Source organism: Tiliqua scincoides, chromosome 5, assembly GCF_035046505.1.
Source record: "Tiliqua scincoides isolate rTilSci1 chromosome 5, rTilSci1.hap2, whole genome shotgun sequence".
Classification (NCBI taxonomy): domain Eukaryota; kingdom Metazoa; phylum Chordata; class Lepidosauria; order Squamata; family Scincidae; genus Tiliqua; species Tiliqua scincoides.
Window position 1 is genome coordinate 35,424,864 of NC_089825.1, and position 14,429 is coordinate 35,439,292.

Genomic DNA, 14,429 nt, shown 5'->3' on the forward strand with positions numbered 1-14,429 from the left:
AAAATCTACGCAGGTATGATAATGTGTGACTTACTGTCTTTTCTCAGGTACTTATGCGAGCCTTAAGGGACTTCAACTTGCCTAAGATAGTAACAGATGATATCCCAATTTTCATGGGCCTAATCAGTGACCTGTTTCCAGCTCTGGCTGTTCCGAGGAAGAGGGACCTGCAATTTGAACAGATGGTTAAACAGTCCACCCTGGAGCTTCACTTGCAGCCTGAGGAGAGCTTTATCCTCAAAGTAAAATAATCCATTGCCTTTAATTACACCCCTTAAGAATTTCAATCAAAATAATTGCAGGCAGGTTGTATTGGATGTGAAGGTTAACTTCATGTACATTACAGTGTTCCTATTGTGTCCTGAAAGTGCTAGTCTTTCAGTAACATAGTACTTTAAGTGTGCATGCCAACTTTATATGTGTAGATTTGTGTTTGGTAGAATATGAAGTAAATTCTCCTCCTATCTGAACATGGAAATGCTGCTTCCCCAAAGTGGAAATGGCGTCCGTACATTGCTCAGATTTCTTTGAAAGGATTAAGTACCAGTGGTTGATAATAATTGTTGGCATTAAAATTTCACATAGGAACTGCATTGGTGCTTACTTGTCGATTGCTGTGCTCCTCTATTCAGTCATGCTCCAATGGAGTTTCTTGAACCACACCAACCCACAGACTGAATAACTTCCTTCCTTCTATGATCGATCTTGCAGGCTATTTCAGATTGGTTTGTGGAATTAATACCTTCCACCACCACCCTTTCCCTCTTGTGTTTCACTGTCCTGTTAGGGTCAAACCATGGATTCAGAGGAATGTATGGTTAAAAAAAAAAAAGTGTGGTTCCAACCATAAGTGCCTGTTTTTCTTAACACAGTTGGGGGACAGGGGGAGTGATCCAAGTCAGAACCATGAAGCATGGGAAGAGATAAGTCTGTCCCTTTGTATAATTTACCTGCTGAAAATCTCCCCTTCATTCATAATGGGAGTTTGCTCTGTCATAGCTATGTATTTCGAAATCAGTGTTTCTCCACCAGTGGTAAGGGTACTACCAGTGGTACTTTAGGTGGTGTCTGGTGGTACTTGTTGGACATCTGCCACCCAACAGCAAGACCGGGAACACCACATAACAAATAGCAGTAGGAGGCTCGGCTCAGTGGGCAGAGCTCCAAAGCATGCTTTTCTCTGCTCACCAAAGCTCTCTCTTCCACCCTGAGCCTCCTACTGGTGTTTGTCATGGCGCATCTGGTCTCCCAAGTCAGAAGTAACTGGTGATGATGTTGTCAGGAGTAACTTCTGGTGGTACTTTGGATAGGTGGACCATGCGAAGTGGTTCTGTGGAGGACAAACATTGAGAAACACTGTTCTGCCTTGAAAAAGGGTCTTACGCCTTTTAAATTTTCTTAAAAGGGAGAGTTACATTGGCCATCTCTGTTGTAGTCATTTGACATCATCCAGTGACCATCATCAAGGTTCATTCATTAATTCAAGCCTGAAGTCAGGCCATGGTAGACAAATGCACCTTCTTCATGTTACCCAATTTGAATTTATTTGAGGAAATTTCTGTTTGGGTTCCTGCCTAAAGGAGAAAATGGGAGGGAAACTGCTGCTATGTGGGGAGTAATTAGTGTCTTGGTAATGGGAGGACAAGGAAGCAAAACCACTGGGTGTGTGTTAACTCTGTTTGACAGGTTGTTCAGCTTGAGGAGCTTCTGGCAGTCCGTCACTCTGTCTTCACAGTGGGAAATGCTGGCACAGGAAAAAGCCAGGTACACCCCTTACACATTCCTCTTTAACAAGTTATTTCATTTTTTTGCAATGACACCATGATTTTCACTTCAGTCAATCCCATCTGTTCTGATGTAAAGTACAGTTGCAACTGATAAACACTGTCGCTGTCAAGCAAATACTTGACAGTGCTTTACTCTTGGGATTCTAGCTGTCCAGGAATTAATAATCAATCATAAATTGTATTAATATAATTGTATTGTTAGAGAGCTGGTGTGGTACAGTGACTGAGTAAGCTGCAAACCAGGACTTCTCACTTCCCTTGATTCTCACTTCTCTTATGAAGTCTCCCTAAGTTGCCTTATGTAAGTCACTCTCTTTCAGCCTTGGCTGCAATATGGGAATAACAACAATAATACTACAGAATTGTCAATTCAAATCTCACCTCTGCCATGAATTCTCACAAAGTTGCCTTGGGCAAGCTGCTCAGTCTTATTTTACTCGTTGCAATATGAAGATAATAGTACTTGCTTATTGTACAGTGTTATTTTTAAGGTTTGCATCTAATAATATGAGAAATGATCCATATGCTCAGAAAGTGCTATATAAATCTTAAGTACTATGAGAGAATATAATTGTTTCTGGAGGACTCAGAAAGCCTGCAGTGCTTAATGTTTCTTGAAGTGCTTCAAATTTAATCTCTGGAACTGGTGTTCCTAGTCACTGCTCTGCCCGGGGCACACTCCCAGTGCCACGCTCCACCTGGAGGTACCACCCCTATGCCCACTGCCTTCTTCCTCCCACCCAGGGGGTGGCCCTCAGATTGTCATGCCAACTGAGTGTTTTGGGGGGGGGGTGCTGCCAGGGTAGGAGAACCACAGATGAGCATCCCAAAGTAATGGCTCCTGCATCTATGATGCCTAGCAGTCTGTTATAGCATCCCAAAGTCCTCAGGAGGGGGGGAAGCTAGAAATGTCTAAAACGTAAATAGGCAAAAATACTGAAAAAACAGGGCATTCATCACAAATGTTATAAGCCACAGCACTAAAGAAAAATTGGCACTTTTCCAGACACTGTGGTTTAAGACTTGGACCTTAACATGGAAATTTTTTTCTGACTGTCTTTTAGATTTTGAGAACACTGAATAGAACATATATAAATATGAAACAGAAGCCTGTCTGGAATGATCTGAACCCCAAAGCTGTGACTACTGATGAGCTTTTTGGTTTTATACATCATGCTACACGAGAATGGAAAGATGGCAAGTAGAAGATAAGTTTGTGTTTTACTGTGTTATTTTGCACACCCTCTGTCTTTCCTGGCATGCCTGAAACTAATTCCTGTGTAGATGCTTATTCTACAGGGCCAACTGATCCGTGCAGATAAAACACTTGGCATTTTAGAATGTAGGTGAGGAGCTGCATGTGATGGACAGAAGCCCAGGTGATCAAGTGGGTTAGTCCCAGAACACATCCACATAGCAGCTTTGCACAGCTCATACTTTCAGCTCTGTGGTGCACAACTAGGAGTGATCTTGGGTAGTGAATCCTGGGAAAAGCAGCTGTATTTTTCTCCCAGACAACCATGCAATGAAAGTTGGAAACTAGTTGTGCAGACTTGAATTAGGTTTTTCGGTAATAACAAAATAAAGATACATAACACCATTTTCTGCACTTGTCATTTTTACATAAGAACATAAGAACATAAGAACAGCCCCACTGGATCAGGCCATAGGCCCATCTAGTCCAGCTTCCTGTATCTCACAGCGGCCCACCAAATGCCCCAGGGAGCACACCAGATAACAAGAGACCTCATCCTGGTGCCCTCCCTTGCATCTGGCATTCTGACATAACCCATTTCTAAAATCAGGAGGTTGCGCATACACAACTCCCTCAGTGTATGTCTTATCAGTTAGCCACCTTCAATTTCTGTTTCCAGCTATCAGGCACTAAAGAATAGTCTAATAATTCTATTGTATACAAAAATAATGAGCTAGTAAAAGAGGTGCTTTTCTAGCACCTGCATCTGGCATTCTGGCATTCTGCATCTGGCATTCTGACTTAACCCATTCCTAAAATCAGGAGGTTGCGCATACACATCATGGCTTGTACCCCATAATGGATTTTTCCTCCAGAAACTCGTCCAATCCCCTTTTAAAGGCGTCCTTGGGGCACACCGCTTTTCACCTCTCTCCATTGTGAAAATTGCCCATTGACACCCACTCTCAGCTTCCTGGCCTCCAACCAGTTCTCAATCCACGAGAGGACCTGTCCTCTAATTCCCTGACTGTGGAGTTTTTTCAGTAGCCTTTGGTGAGGGACCGTGTCAAACACCTTCTGAAAGTCCAGATATATAATGTCCACGGGTTCTCCCGCATCCACATGCCTGTTGACCTTTTCAAAGAATTCTATAAGGTTTGTGAGGCAAGACTTACCCTTACAGAAGCCATGCTGACTCTCCCTCAGCAAGGCCTGTTCGTCTATGTGTTTTGAGATCCTATCTTTGATGAGGCATTCCACCATCTTACCCGGTATGGATGTTAGGCTGACCGGCCTATAGTTTCCTGGGTCCCCCCTCTTTCCCTTTTTAAAAATAGGCGTGACATTTGCTATCCTCCAATCTTCTGGCACCGTGGCCGTTTTGAGGGACAAGTTGCATACCTTAGTCAAGAGATCTGCAACTTCATTCTTCAATTCCTTAATAACCCTTGGGTGGATGCCATCAGGGCCCAGTGACTTATTGATCTTTAATTTATCAATGAGGTCTGAAACATCTTCTCTTTTAACCTCTATCTGACTTAACTCCTCGGTCAGGAGGGGCCGTTCGGGCAGCGGTATCTGCCCGAGGTCTTCTGCCGTGAAGACAGATGCAAAGAACTCATTTAATTTCTCTGCCATCTCTAAGTCTCCTTTTATCTCCCCTTTCCCTCCCTCACCATCCAGAGGGCCAACCGCTTCTCTGGCGGGTTTCCTGCTTCTAACATACTTGAAGAAGCTTTTATTATTCCCCTTAATGTTGCTGGCCATGCGTTCCTCATAGTCTCGCTTGGCCTCCCATATCACCTTCTTACATTTCTTTTGCCACAGTTTATGTTCCTTTTTATTCTCCTCATTAGGGCAAGACTTCCATTTACGGAAGGAAGCTTCCTTGCCCTTCACAGCCTCTCTAACTTGGCTGGTTAGCCATGCGGGCACCCTCCTGGATTTAGTGGAACCCTTCTTTCTTTGCGGTATACACCTCTGCTGGGCCTCTATTACTGTTGTTTTAAGCAGCCTCCATGCACTCTGGAGAGATTGGACTCTTTTTACCCTCCCTTTCAACCTCCTTCTAACCAGCCTCCTCATTTGAGGGAAGTCTGCCCGTCAGAAGGGTTTTTGTTAGAGATTTGCCTGGTATTCTTCCCCCAACGTGCACGTCAAAACGGATCGCAGCATGATCACTGTTCTCCAATGGCTCAGTAACGTTTACATCTCTAACCAGGTCCTGCGTACCGCACAAAATTAAATCCAGAGTCACCTGTCCTCTGGTGGGCTCCGTGACTAGCTGATCTAAGCCACAGTCATTTAGCACGTCAAGAAATCCGGTTTCCTTATCGTGACCAGAACACAAATTGTCCCAGTCAATATGAGGATAATTGAAGTCCCCCATGATTACAACCCTGTCCCTCCTTGTCACCTCCCTGATCTGTTTCCTCATTTCAAGGTCCCCATCAGATTTCTGGTCTGGAGGACGATAGCACGCCCCCAGTATTACATCGCTGCACAAGCCTGGTAATTTAACCCACAGAGATTCTACGCTGGAGTCGGACCCACCTTCAATCTCTACTTTGCTGGATTCTATCCCTTCCTTAACATAAAGGGCCACCCCACCTCCAACACACCCCTGCCTGTCCCTCCTGTAGAGTTTATAGCCCGGGATTGCGGTATCCCACTGATTCTCCGCATTCCACCAGGTTTCTGTTATGCCCACTATGTCAATATATTCCCTTGTCACCAGACATTCCAGTTCTCCCACCTTTGCTCGTAAACTTCGGGCATTCGCATAGAAGCATTTATACACGGAATGCCCCAGGATGGGCTGCTTATTCGCTCCTTTGTCCCCGCATCCTCTCATTGTGCCAAACCGTCTATCACATCCCATCACCCTACCTTTCCCAATTTCTTCTCCTACCCTGCCTTTGTCTTGTTGTTCTCTAACCTCCCCATCCTCATCCCATAGGGATGAGGAATCCCGAACCGGAAGCCCCTCGGCTCCTGTCGGCCTTCCCCCAGATCAGAAGTGACAGTGTTAGCTGGTTCTTTCAGGACATTAGAGCAGTGGTTTCCAAACTTTTTGGTATCAGGACCCACTTTTTTATATTTTGTAAAAAAAAAAAATCTGAAATCTGCAAGAAAAAACATACTACATAGTCTCTAACTCCTCTACGTGCAGGTGGCTGCATTTGCTGACACTATACCACCTGCTCAGTATACTTTTAAAGTGGTTACACTTTATAATTTATAAATATGCACTCTTGAAATAAAAATACGTACCACCACTTTCTGCACAACTTTGAAAAACACTGAAATCCATGAAAGAATAAAATCATTTACACCCACTTCTGTTCCTAGTTTTGGTTATCCCCTAAAGGGATCCAGCCCTGGAAGTGCTTTGGGTTCTACCTTCCAGATTTAAATACATTCTTCCTGTGGCTGGTGTAGGAAATTGAAGAAAGTTTAATTAAGCCCTGGAAGTGCTTGGGTGCTTACAGGTTTTTGGATACCATCTAGAAGTGTTGTTTTTTTTTTAATTATTGTTTTTCATTAGTTTGAATTTCTTTTTAAAAAACTTATTTAAATGCCATTTTCAGGTCTCTTCTCATCTCTTTTGAGAGAGCAAGCTAATATTATCCATCAATGGCCAAAATGGATTGTCCTCGATGGTGACATAGATCCTATGTGGATTGAGTCACTCAATACTGTTATGGATGATAACAAGGTGAGATCTTGGCAAACAAATTCTCTGCCTTTCAATCTAGCAACTCTCACACATGTCTTCCTTTGTTCCTTTTCTGTTTTCTTTCTATTATATTTTTTCCCTTCTCTGTAGTGAAGGAGTAGAATGGGCATCCTTTCTTCTACCTGTTAACTTGTGCCCTATTCTGACTTCTCAATCAAGACATAGTGTTCTTGTAAATTGTAACAAGGTTAGTATCAACATGTATCAACAAGCATAGAGATATGCGGATCTAATGTATATCTAGGAACATTTTTCATAGAACTAATGTATAACTCCTGTTTTACATGCAAGTGTATCATCTTAAAATTATGTGCAAATAGTTTTTCAAGTTTTATAATAATATTCTTAAATGTTTACAGGTCTGTTCGTGGTGACTGTTCTCTGATTCATTATCAAAATGAATACCATGGATTCTTTTGTCAAAATAACATACCTTTGTGCTGCTGATTCCTAGGTGCTAACTCTTGCCAGCAATGAACGTGTTCCTCTGACTCCATCAATGAGACTGCTGTTTGAGATACACCATTTAAGAACAGCCACTCCTGCTACAGTGTCTAGAGCAGGGATTTTGTACGTAAACCCACAGGACCTTGGTTGGAATCCGTAAGTACTTCCTCTCTTAAAAATAATAATTTAGAATCAAAGATAGCAGTAACATTTTGCATTTATAGTAATGGTTTATAATCTCTGAAATTATTATTGTAGAAAATAACTATCATTTTTCAATATTTGGATTACTTTAATCTGAATATTACTCACTCTTGTCTGGGATTACCCATGCTACATGATTAATTATATGTTAGAGCCCTAGTTGTAATTATTATTAATCATTTAAACCAGTGGTTCCCAAACTGTGGGTCAGGACCCACTGGTAGGTCATGACCTGATTTTTGGGTGATGGAAAGGTCAGATAACTAATTGTCGCAAGCCCTGAAGCTATTCAAAAATAGATACTGGAGCTGCTAACAGCCCTGCAAGAAGCAGAACTTCTGCAGTTGGAACCATGTGTAAATATCGGGAGAAAAATATTGGTGGGTCTTTCTGGTTATTATTACTTATAAATAAATAAAATTATTTCTTTCTAGATTTACTTTTCTGAAAGTCTGATAAACCTAGGTGGGTCCCGTTAAAGTGTCATTTTGAAAAGTGGGTCCTGGTGCTAAAAGGTTTGGGAACCATTGATCTAAGCAGTTAAAATTGACATCTGTTGTGAATCTCAGAGGGCAATGGGTGGATCATGTTCCCTTTCCAAGCAAAAGTCCCTTCAATCTTTAGAGTGATCGTTGTGTTTTTCCTTTTGCAGATATGTTGCAAGCTGGATAGAAACCAGGAGTCACCAATCTGAAAAAGCAAATTTGACTATTCTCTTTGATAAATATGTCCCTCCATGCTTAGATCAACTCAGAACAAACTTCAAAACTATAACTCCCATCCCTGAGAATAGTATGGTTCAGGTATGACTTTTAGTTGGAACAATATGGGAACAGTTAAACATGTGATTTTAGAATAACTAGAACAGTTGAGGCCAGCTTCAGTTGAGCATGAGTGGTGCCAGCACCAGGCTTGTGGCAACCATCAGCCAAGTACCTTTGGGGGCCCCTTCATAGTGGTGGAATAGGGTAGTTTCACTGGTGATCATAATCTTTTTTTAAAAAACCTGTAAACTAATGTATTGCTGGATACAAAAGTAGGGGCATTGAACTGTAAGTAAAGGAAGATGGTAGCTATCAACACACTACTGAAGAGCACTCCAGGAAATCTAGAAGGACCCATGCTTTGAATCACTATAAGTCAGCTGCATCTCTTTTTCCTTTAACTGCATTGCTCAGTAACTGCTAACGGAACTTGTAGCCCAATCCTATTCTTCACAATTGATGACAAAGCAGCTGCACTGCATGCATGAAATGCATGCTGCATCCAGTGCTTTGTGCATGGGGGAGGGGTGATCATAAGGCCATCCAGAGGTAAGTAAAAAACTTTTTTACTTACCTCTGCTAGGTCTCCTTGAACCCATGCCAGCTATGTAGCTGGTGTAAGTCCAAGGAGAAAGTGAGCAGAGCAGGTTAAAAAATGGGGGATAGAATCTGGCCTTTGCCATCAAGATCCGTCCACTCCCTGCCCCCCCCCAAAACACTGCCAAAACCTCCCTCCTTGCCCCTGCTGCCCACTTACCAAATCCAGTGGAGCCTCCAGGACCCTCTGGGAGCTGCTGGTGCATGTGTTGTGCTTCTGCCATTTGCTGGCCAAGGCCTGGAAGCACATGACAGTTGTTCACCTTTTGCTGAACATGTGTTCTGACAGCTTAAGACCCACATAGGATTGGGCCATGAATGTTATAAGAGCAGAGAAGCATAAACTTTGCCCAAAGTAAAGTAGTTTTATTTTCTTTATTATTTTTAAATAAATTACAGGCAAAAAGGAAGTAAGAGAACAATATTCATGGAGTTTGTATAGAAACTCGTCTCCCTCATAATCACCAAATATGCAGTCATGTAATGCTTTAGTTCTTCTTCAGCATGTCTGGAAGAACCCTTAGTATGATGTACATTAGAGTCTGAAATTGTGGCAACTCCTGCGATGCCGCTGAAACCAACCGTATTGGCTTCTGCCTTTCCATTGGACCATTTCAGCGACGTGGAGAGGGGGGATTTGCTGCATGGGTAACAGTCTATCCTCCATATCTACTTTACCCAGGCTTCGCGCACTGGAGAAGGCACTGTTCCAGAACCACTATTCAGAGCGCGATACCATAGTCTTCCGAGACTGAAGGATGCCAACAACTAATGAGCAAGTGTCCCCATATTATTTATTTGAAAAATTTGTCTCACCTTTCCCATGTCAAAGCAAATGGCCAAGGCGGCTCATAAAGCTCTATAAAAAATGTACAATGCATTATAACTATAAGGGAAGGGAAAAAGAAACTTCATAAGAAGCCATTAAAACATCAATTTTAATAGCTAAACACTAAAAGGAAGCATAAAAACAAAGCAAAACCCAGCACATATTGTTGAGCGATGGGGGGAGGGGACAGATTAGTCCAGGGAAGCAGTCAAGTCACAGCTAAATTACAGAGGCACAGAGGACAAATGTCCACTCAGCAACCAAATGCCAGATGGAATAGGTATGTTTTGAGCCTTCACTGAAAAGCCATGAGGGTAAGGAATAGTTCTTAATTCCCCTGCAAAAGAATTACATAGTTGTGGTGGCACTACAGAAAAGTTTTGCCTCGAGCTGCCACCCCTCTAACTTGGGATAGAGGCAGTGCTTGAAGGAATGCCCCTTCAGATGACCTAAGAAGGTGGGCAGGAATGTATGGGAGAAGGTGGTCCTTCAGATAGAATAGAAACAATCATGCAGGGCCTTAAAGGTTAATACCAGCACCCTGAATTGGGACCGGAACTGAATAGGTAGCCAGTATAGCTGCTGAAGCAGTAGTCCAACAGCAGTACATTTTTCATGCTTTGTTTTTTATGTTTTTTCTTCTTATAGACCCTTTGTTCTCTCCTTGACTGTTTGCTGACCCCTGAAAATGTGCCCCTTGATGGTCCTAGAGATTTGTATGAAATATATTTTGCCTTTGCTTGTGTGTGGGCATTTGGTGGTGCTCTCTTTCAAGATCAGGTAGGCAAAAAACAGTTGACTAAACTTTAAGCTTAGCAGTAGACTGGGAGGAACAAACAGTTCTGATGCTCAGTGACCTGTGCAATAAAATAATGGTGAAAATCAGCTCAACAGACACTATAATAAGCTCTCTGGAAACAGAAGGACAAGACGTTGTTGTGACCAATGAAGAGCCAGTTGTTAGGCTTATATTGGTGGGTCTTATATTAGTAATAAACCTCAAGATAATCAGACTCATGAGCCCATTGGGACAAATAGAAGGAAAAATTGGTGTCCATTAATTTCTCACTTTTGAAGTTCTAATTCCTTGCATAGGAGTTAAGTGAAAGGAGCATGTGGATAGGAATTAGGAATATGAGTGGTCTGACGTTGTTTGAAGGAGCTAGGATGAGGGTAAGTAGGCCCAGAGGAGTAAGTGCTAACTAGAAATGAATGAAATTATGCCAATTTTATGTGTAGAAGTTGGAGAGGTGGGGAAGAAATGCAGCGTGGGACCCAGGTACCTGGCACAGCACATATTCCCAGTAAGACTGAGGGAGCCATAGAAGAAGTAATTAGAGTGAGACTGTGCGATTCCATAGGGTGTGAGAAACTCTGATGCAGTGTCACACATTTTGTGAATATTTTCATGGAAGAATCAAAGCATTTTTCTACTGGCATCTGCCTGCAGTTCTGATAGCTATACAGTGCTTTTTATGGACGTACACCAACACCATTCAAGGTGAAAAAGGAGAGTTATATTGTATACAAGCATTAGAAATCAAGAAATGCTGCTGTCCTAGCCAGTCATCTGAAAAACCTCTCACGAGAGTATTTGGGGTGTTCAGTTTAATTTCTTTGATCGTTTGGATATGTGTTCCTGACCAGTAAATCATGCACAAAATTTATGTAAAATTTCTGTAAAGCAACAGAAAATTATTATTAAGTTACTGTGTTCAGAATTTTTGGTACTTGGCTTGGCCTTTTAAAGAGGATGCAAGCTAAGTTCATTCTATCCAGTGGAAATATATCCTGCTTTGAATGAGCTTCATTTTCTATAATTTGAAAGCCTTTGGCAGTATTTATACTGCATCAAACCTGAGACATCTGTTTCTTTTGTGTCTACAGTAAGTAATTAAAAATTATCTGTGTACAGTTTGAAGACATAGAGAGCAAAACTAAAAGTTTATTCAATTTCTTCTAGCTTTCTAATTATCAGGTTGAGTTCAGTCGCTGGTGGCTAAAAGAGATGAAAACAGTCAAGTTTCCATCCCATGGAACAATTTTTGATTATTATCTTGACCCTAAAACAAAGAAATTCTGTCCATGGAGTGATAAAATTAGCAATTTTGACATGGATCCAGATACACCCTTGCAGGTATACACTTAAAAGTTAAAAAAAATGAAGGCATGTTCAGCTTTGCTTATTATTCTCACATATTCAGCTTTGCTTATTATTCACAGATGTTTTTATTCCTCCTAGAAAAGCACCTCTTTTACTAGCTCATTATTTTTGTATACAATAGAATTATTAGACTATTCTTTAGTGCCTGATAGCTGGAAACAGAAATTGAAGGTGGCTAACTGATAAGACATACACTGAGGGAGTTGTGTATGCGCAACCTCCTGATTTTAGAAATGGGTTATGTCAGAATGCCAGATGCAAGGGAGGGCACCAGGATGAGGTCTCTTGTTATCTGGTGTGCTCCCTGGGGCATTTGGTGGGCCGCTGTGAGATACAGGAAGCTGGACTAGATGGGCCTATGGCCTGATCCAGTGGGGCTGTTCTTATGGAGCTCATTCATAGTAATTGATTTTGTTCTTTTACGCAGGACACATTGAAATAAGGTAATATAGTCATTTTGCAAGTAGGGAATCTAAAGTCCCCTGGTATTTTGCCAAAGTTAGGAAATTTGAAACATTGCAAAATAATAGTGCTGTTTTGAATAAGTAAGTTTTCTATGTTAAGAGACAACATAATTACCTTCTTTTATACATCTCAGGTGGCACTTTCTGTGAGCCATGTACATAGGTACTCACTTTGTTGAAATAGGCATGGGAGACCTTCCACATGACGCTGCTCTGTACTGAGTTTATTCAGTATAGAACTATTCCTAGCCCTTCTTGTCTACATTGATTGGTTGTGGCTTTCCACAGTGGTGATCCTGGCTCCGGTGCTGCCCAGGGCCATGACTGCAAACTGCTGCCCTCACCACTTGATGCTGCCCCCCAGACATGGTGCACAGGATCAAATGACCCCCCCTTGAACCTCTCCAGTATGCCACTGGCTCTCCAGAGTGTCAGGTGTCTATCTAGAAATGCTCAGGCCTGAGCTTGAGAGCTTCTACTATTTAGGCAGCAATCCCATATGCAGTTACTTGGTGTCCCATCCAAATATTCCAACTCCCTTCTAATGCCCACTTTTTGGCTAATTAACACGACCTTATCTCTAGAAACAACAGCTGTGGTGTGCAAAGAAAGGAACACAATTCCTTATCAGTTTGAGCAATTAACAGTACTTAATTGCTCCAAACACATATACTCCCTGCACTTCCTCTTGTCCAGAGGCTTTCCTTCCCTAAAACTCCACTTAACTCAGTGGGTAAAGGTCCAAAGCCTCCAGTCCAAGTCCAATCCAATCTCCAAAAGCACAGTCCAGTCTTCTGCAGCAGAGTCCCTCCTCTGTGTCCTCTCCAGCAGAGTGTCTCCTTCAACAGGGTCCTGGCAGTCCTCTCTTCTGTGTCCTCCAGCAGAGTCCTGGCAGTCCCCTCCTCCCTTGTGTGTCAGTCAGTCCATCCATGTCCTGTAGGTCTGGGTCAGGGTAGCTCTTGGGGCTGCCTTTTATTTCTGCAGCCCCTTGTTAAGTCCAAATTAGGCTCAGGTGAGCCATCCCTTCAGTCCATGTCCATTCAAAGTCCCATCAGGGTCAAATGAAGTTCAGGCGCCCATCAGAGTCTCCAATGGCCTTGATTGATTACAACTGTGGAGCCAGCCCTGCCCTTCCTAGAGCTGTCAACCAGCTGTCAAAACATGGGATCACTGTCAACACCACATCATCCACCTGATGATCTTCTGATCTTCCATTACACTTGGGAGTGCCTTTAGACTCTCTAGGGCTTATTTTGGAATAGGCATGGGATTCTACTGTTAAACAAGTCCTTTACCACTGAGCCACAGCTACTCCTCATGCAGAAAGGCTTTATGTTGCATGCTCATGGCAAATAAGGGAATGAAGTCAATTACTTAGATCAGGGGTGCCCAAACCCCAGCCATGCGGCTCTTGAGGCCTCTCAATGCAGCCCTCAGGGAGCCCCGAGTCTCCAATGAGCCTCTGACCCTCCGGAGAATTGTTGGAGCCCGCACTGGCCTGACGCAACTGCTCTCAGCGTGAGGGTGACTGTTTGACCTCTTGCGTGAGCTGTGGGATGAGGGCTTCCTCCTCTGCTTGCTGTTTCACGTCTGTGATGCAGTAGCGGCAGCAAAGGAAAGGCCAGCCTTGCTTTGTGCAAGGCCTTTTATAGGCCTTGAGCTATTGCAAGACCTTCATTCATTCATATAAGTTCCACCTCTAGTATATTATGTAAACTTATGTAAATTTATTCAAATTTTAAATGTAAATTAATTCTTCCCCCCCCAGCCCCCGACACAGTGTCAGATAGATGGTGTGGCCCTCCTGCCAAAAAATTTGGACACCCCTGACTTAGATGTTAACCCTAATGTGCAAAAAAAAAAAAATGCACATCACTGTGCTCAAGACAAGCAAACTACTTTTTCTTATGTAAAGCAGTTATAATGGCATGTTAACACAAATACCATGATAGTAATGGAAATGACCCTGTTCATTTTCTTTTAATGCTTCAGGCAGTCCTTGTTCACACACCTGAGACCACGTGTCTCAAATACTTTACAGATTTGCTCTTGGAGAAAGGCAAGCCTCTGATGCTTGTTGGAAATGCTGGAGTGGGGAAAACAGTGTTTATTGGAGAATGCCTTGCTGGCCTCTCTGAGGATTTCCTGGTGTCCAAAGTTCCTTTCAATTATTACACCACATCAGCAGCCTTGCAAAGTAAGTTCCTCACAGAAGTCATTGCATGCAAAAGTCTGTCTA

At 42.5% G+C, this 14,429-nt stretch overlaps 1 protein-coding gene across 1 annotated transcript in view; it reads left to right on the plus strand.

Moving 5' to 3' along the window:
• The window catches only part of DNAH11 (dynein axonemal heavy chain 11), a 189,915-nt gene that overhangs the window by 77,090 nt on the left and 98,396 nt on the right, over positions 1-14,429 (plus strand). Inside the window, exons 38-46 of the mRNA XM_066631428.1 lie at positions 48-242; positions 1,687-1,764; positions 2,852-2,984; positions 6,573-6,700; positions 7,176-7,324; positions 8,025-8,175; positions 10,211-10,342; positions 11,526-11,699; positions 14,183-14,387. Of these exons, the coding sequence (XP_066487525.1) occupies positions 48-242; positions 1,687-1,764; positions 2,852-2,984; positions 6,573-6,700; positions 7,176-7,324; positions 8,025-8,175; positions 10,211-10,342; positions 11,526-11,699; positions 14,183-14,387 (1,345 nt within the window). The remainder of the gene's footprint in view (positions 1-47; positions 243-1,686; positions 1,765-2,851; positions 2,985-6,572; positions 6,701-7,175; positions 7,325-8,024; positions 8,176-10,210; positions 10,343-11,525; positions 11,700-14,182; positions 14,388-14,429) is intronic.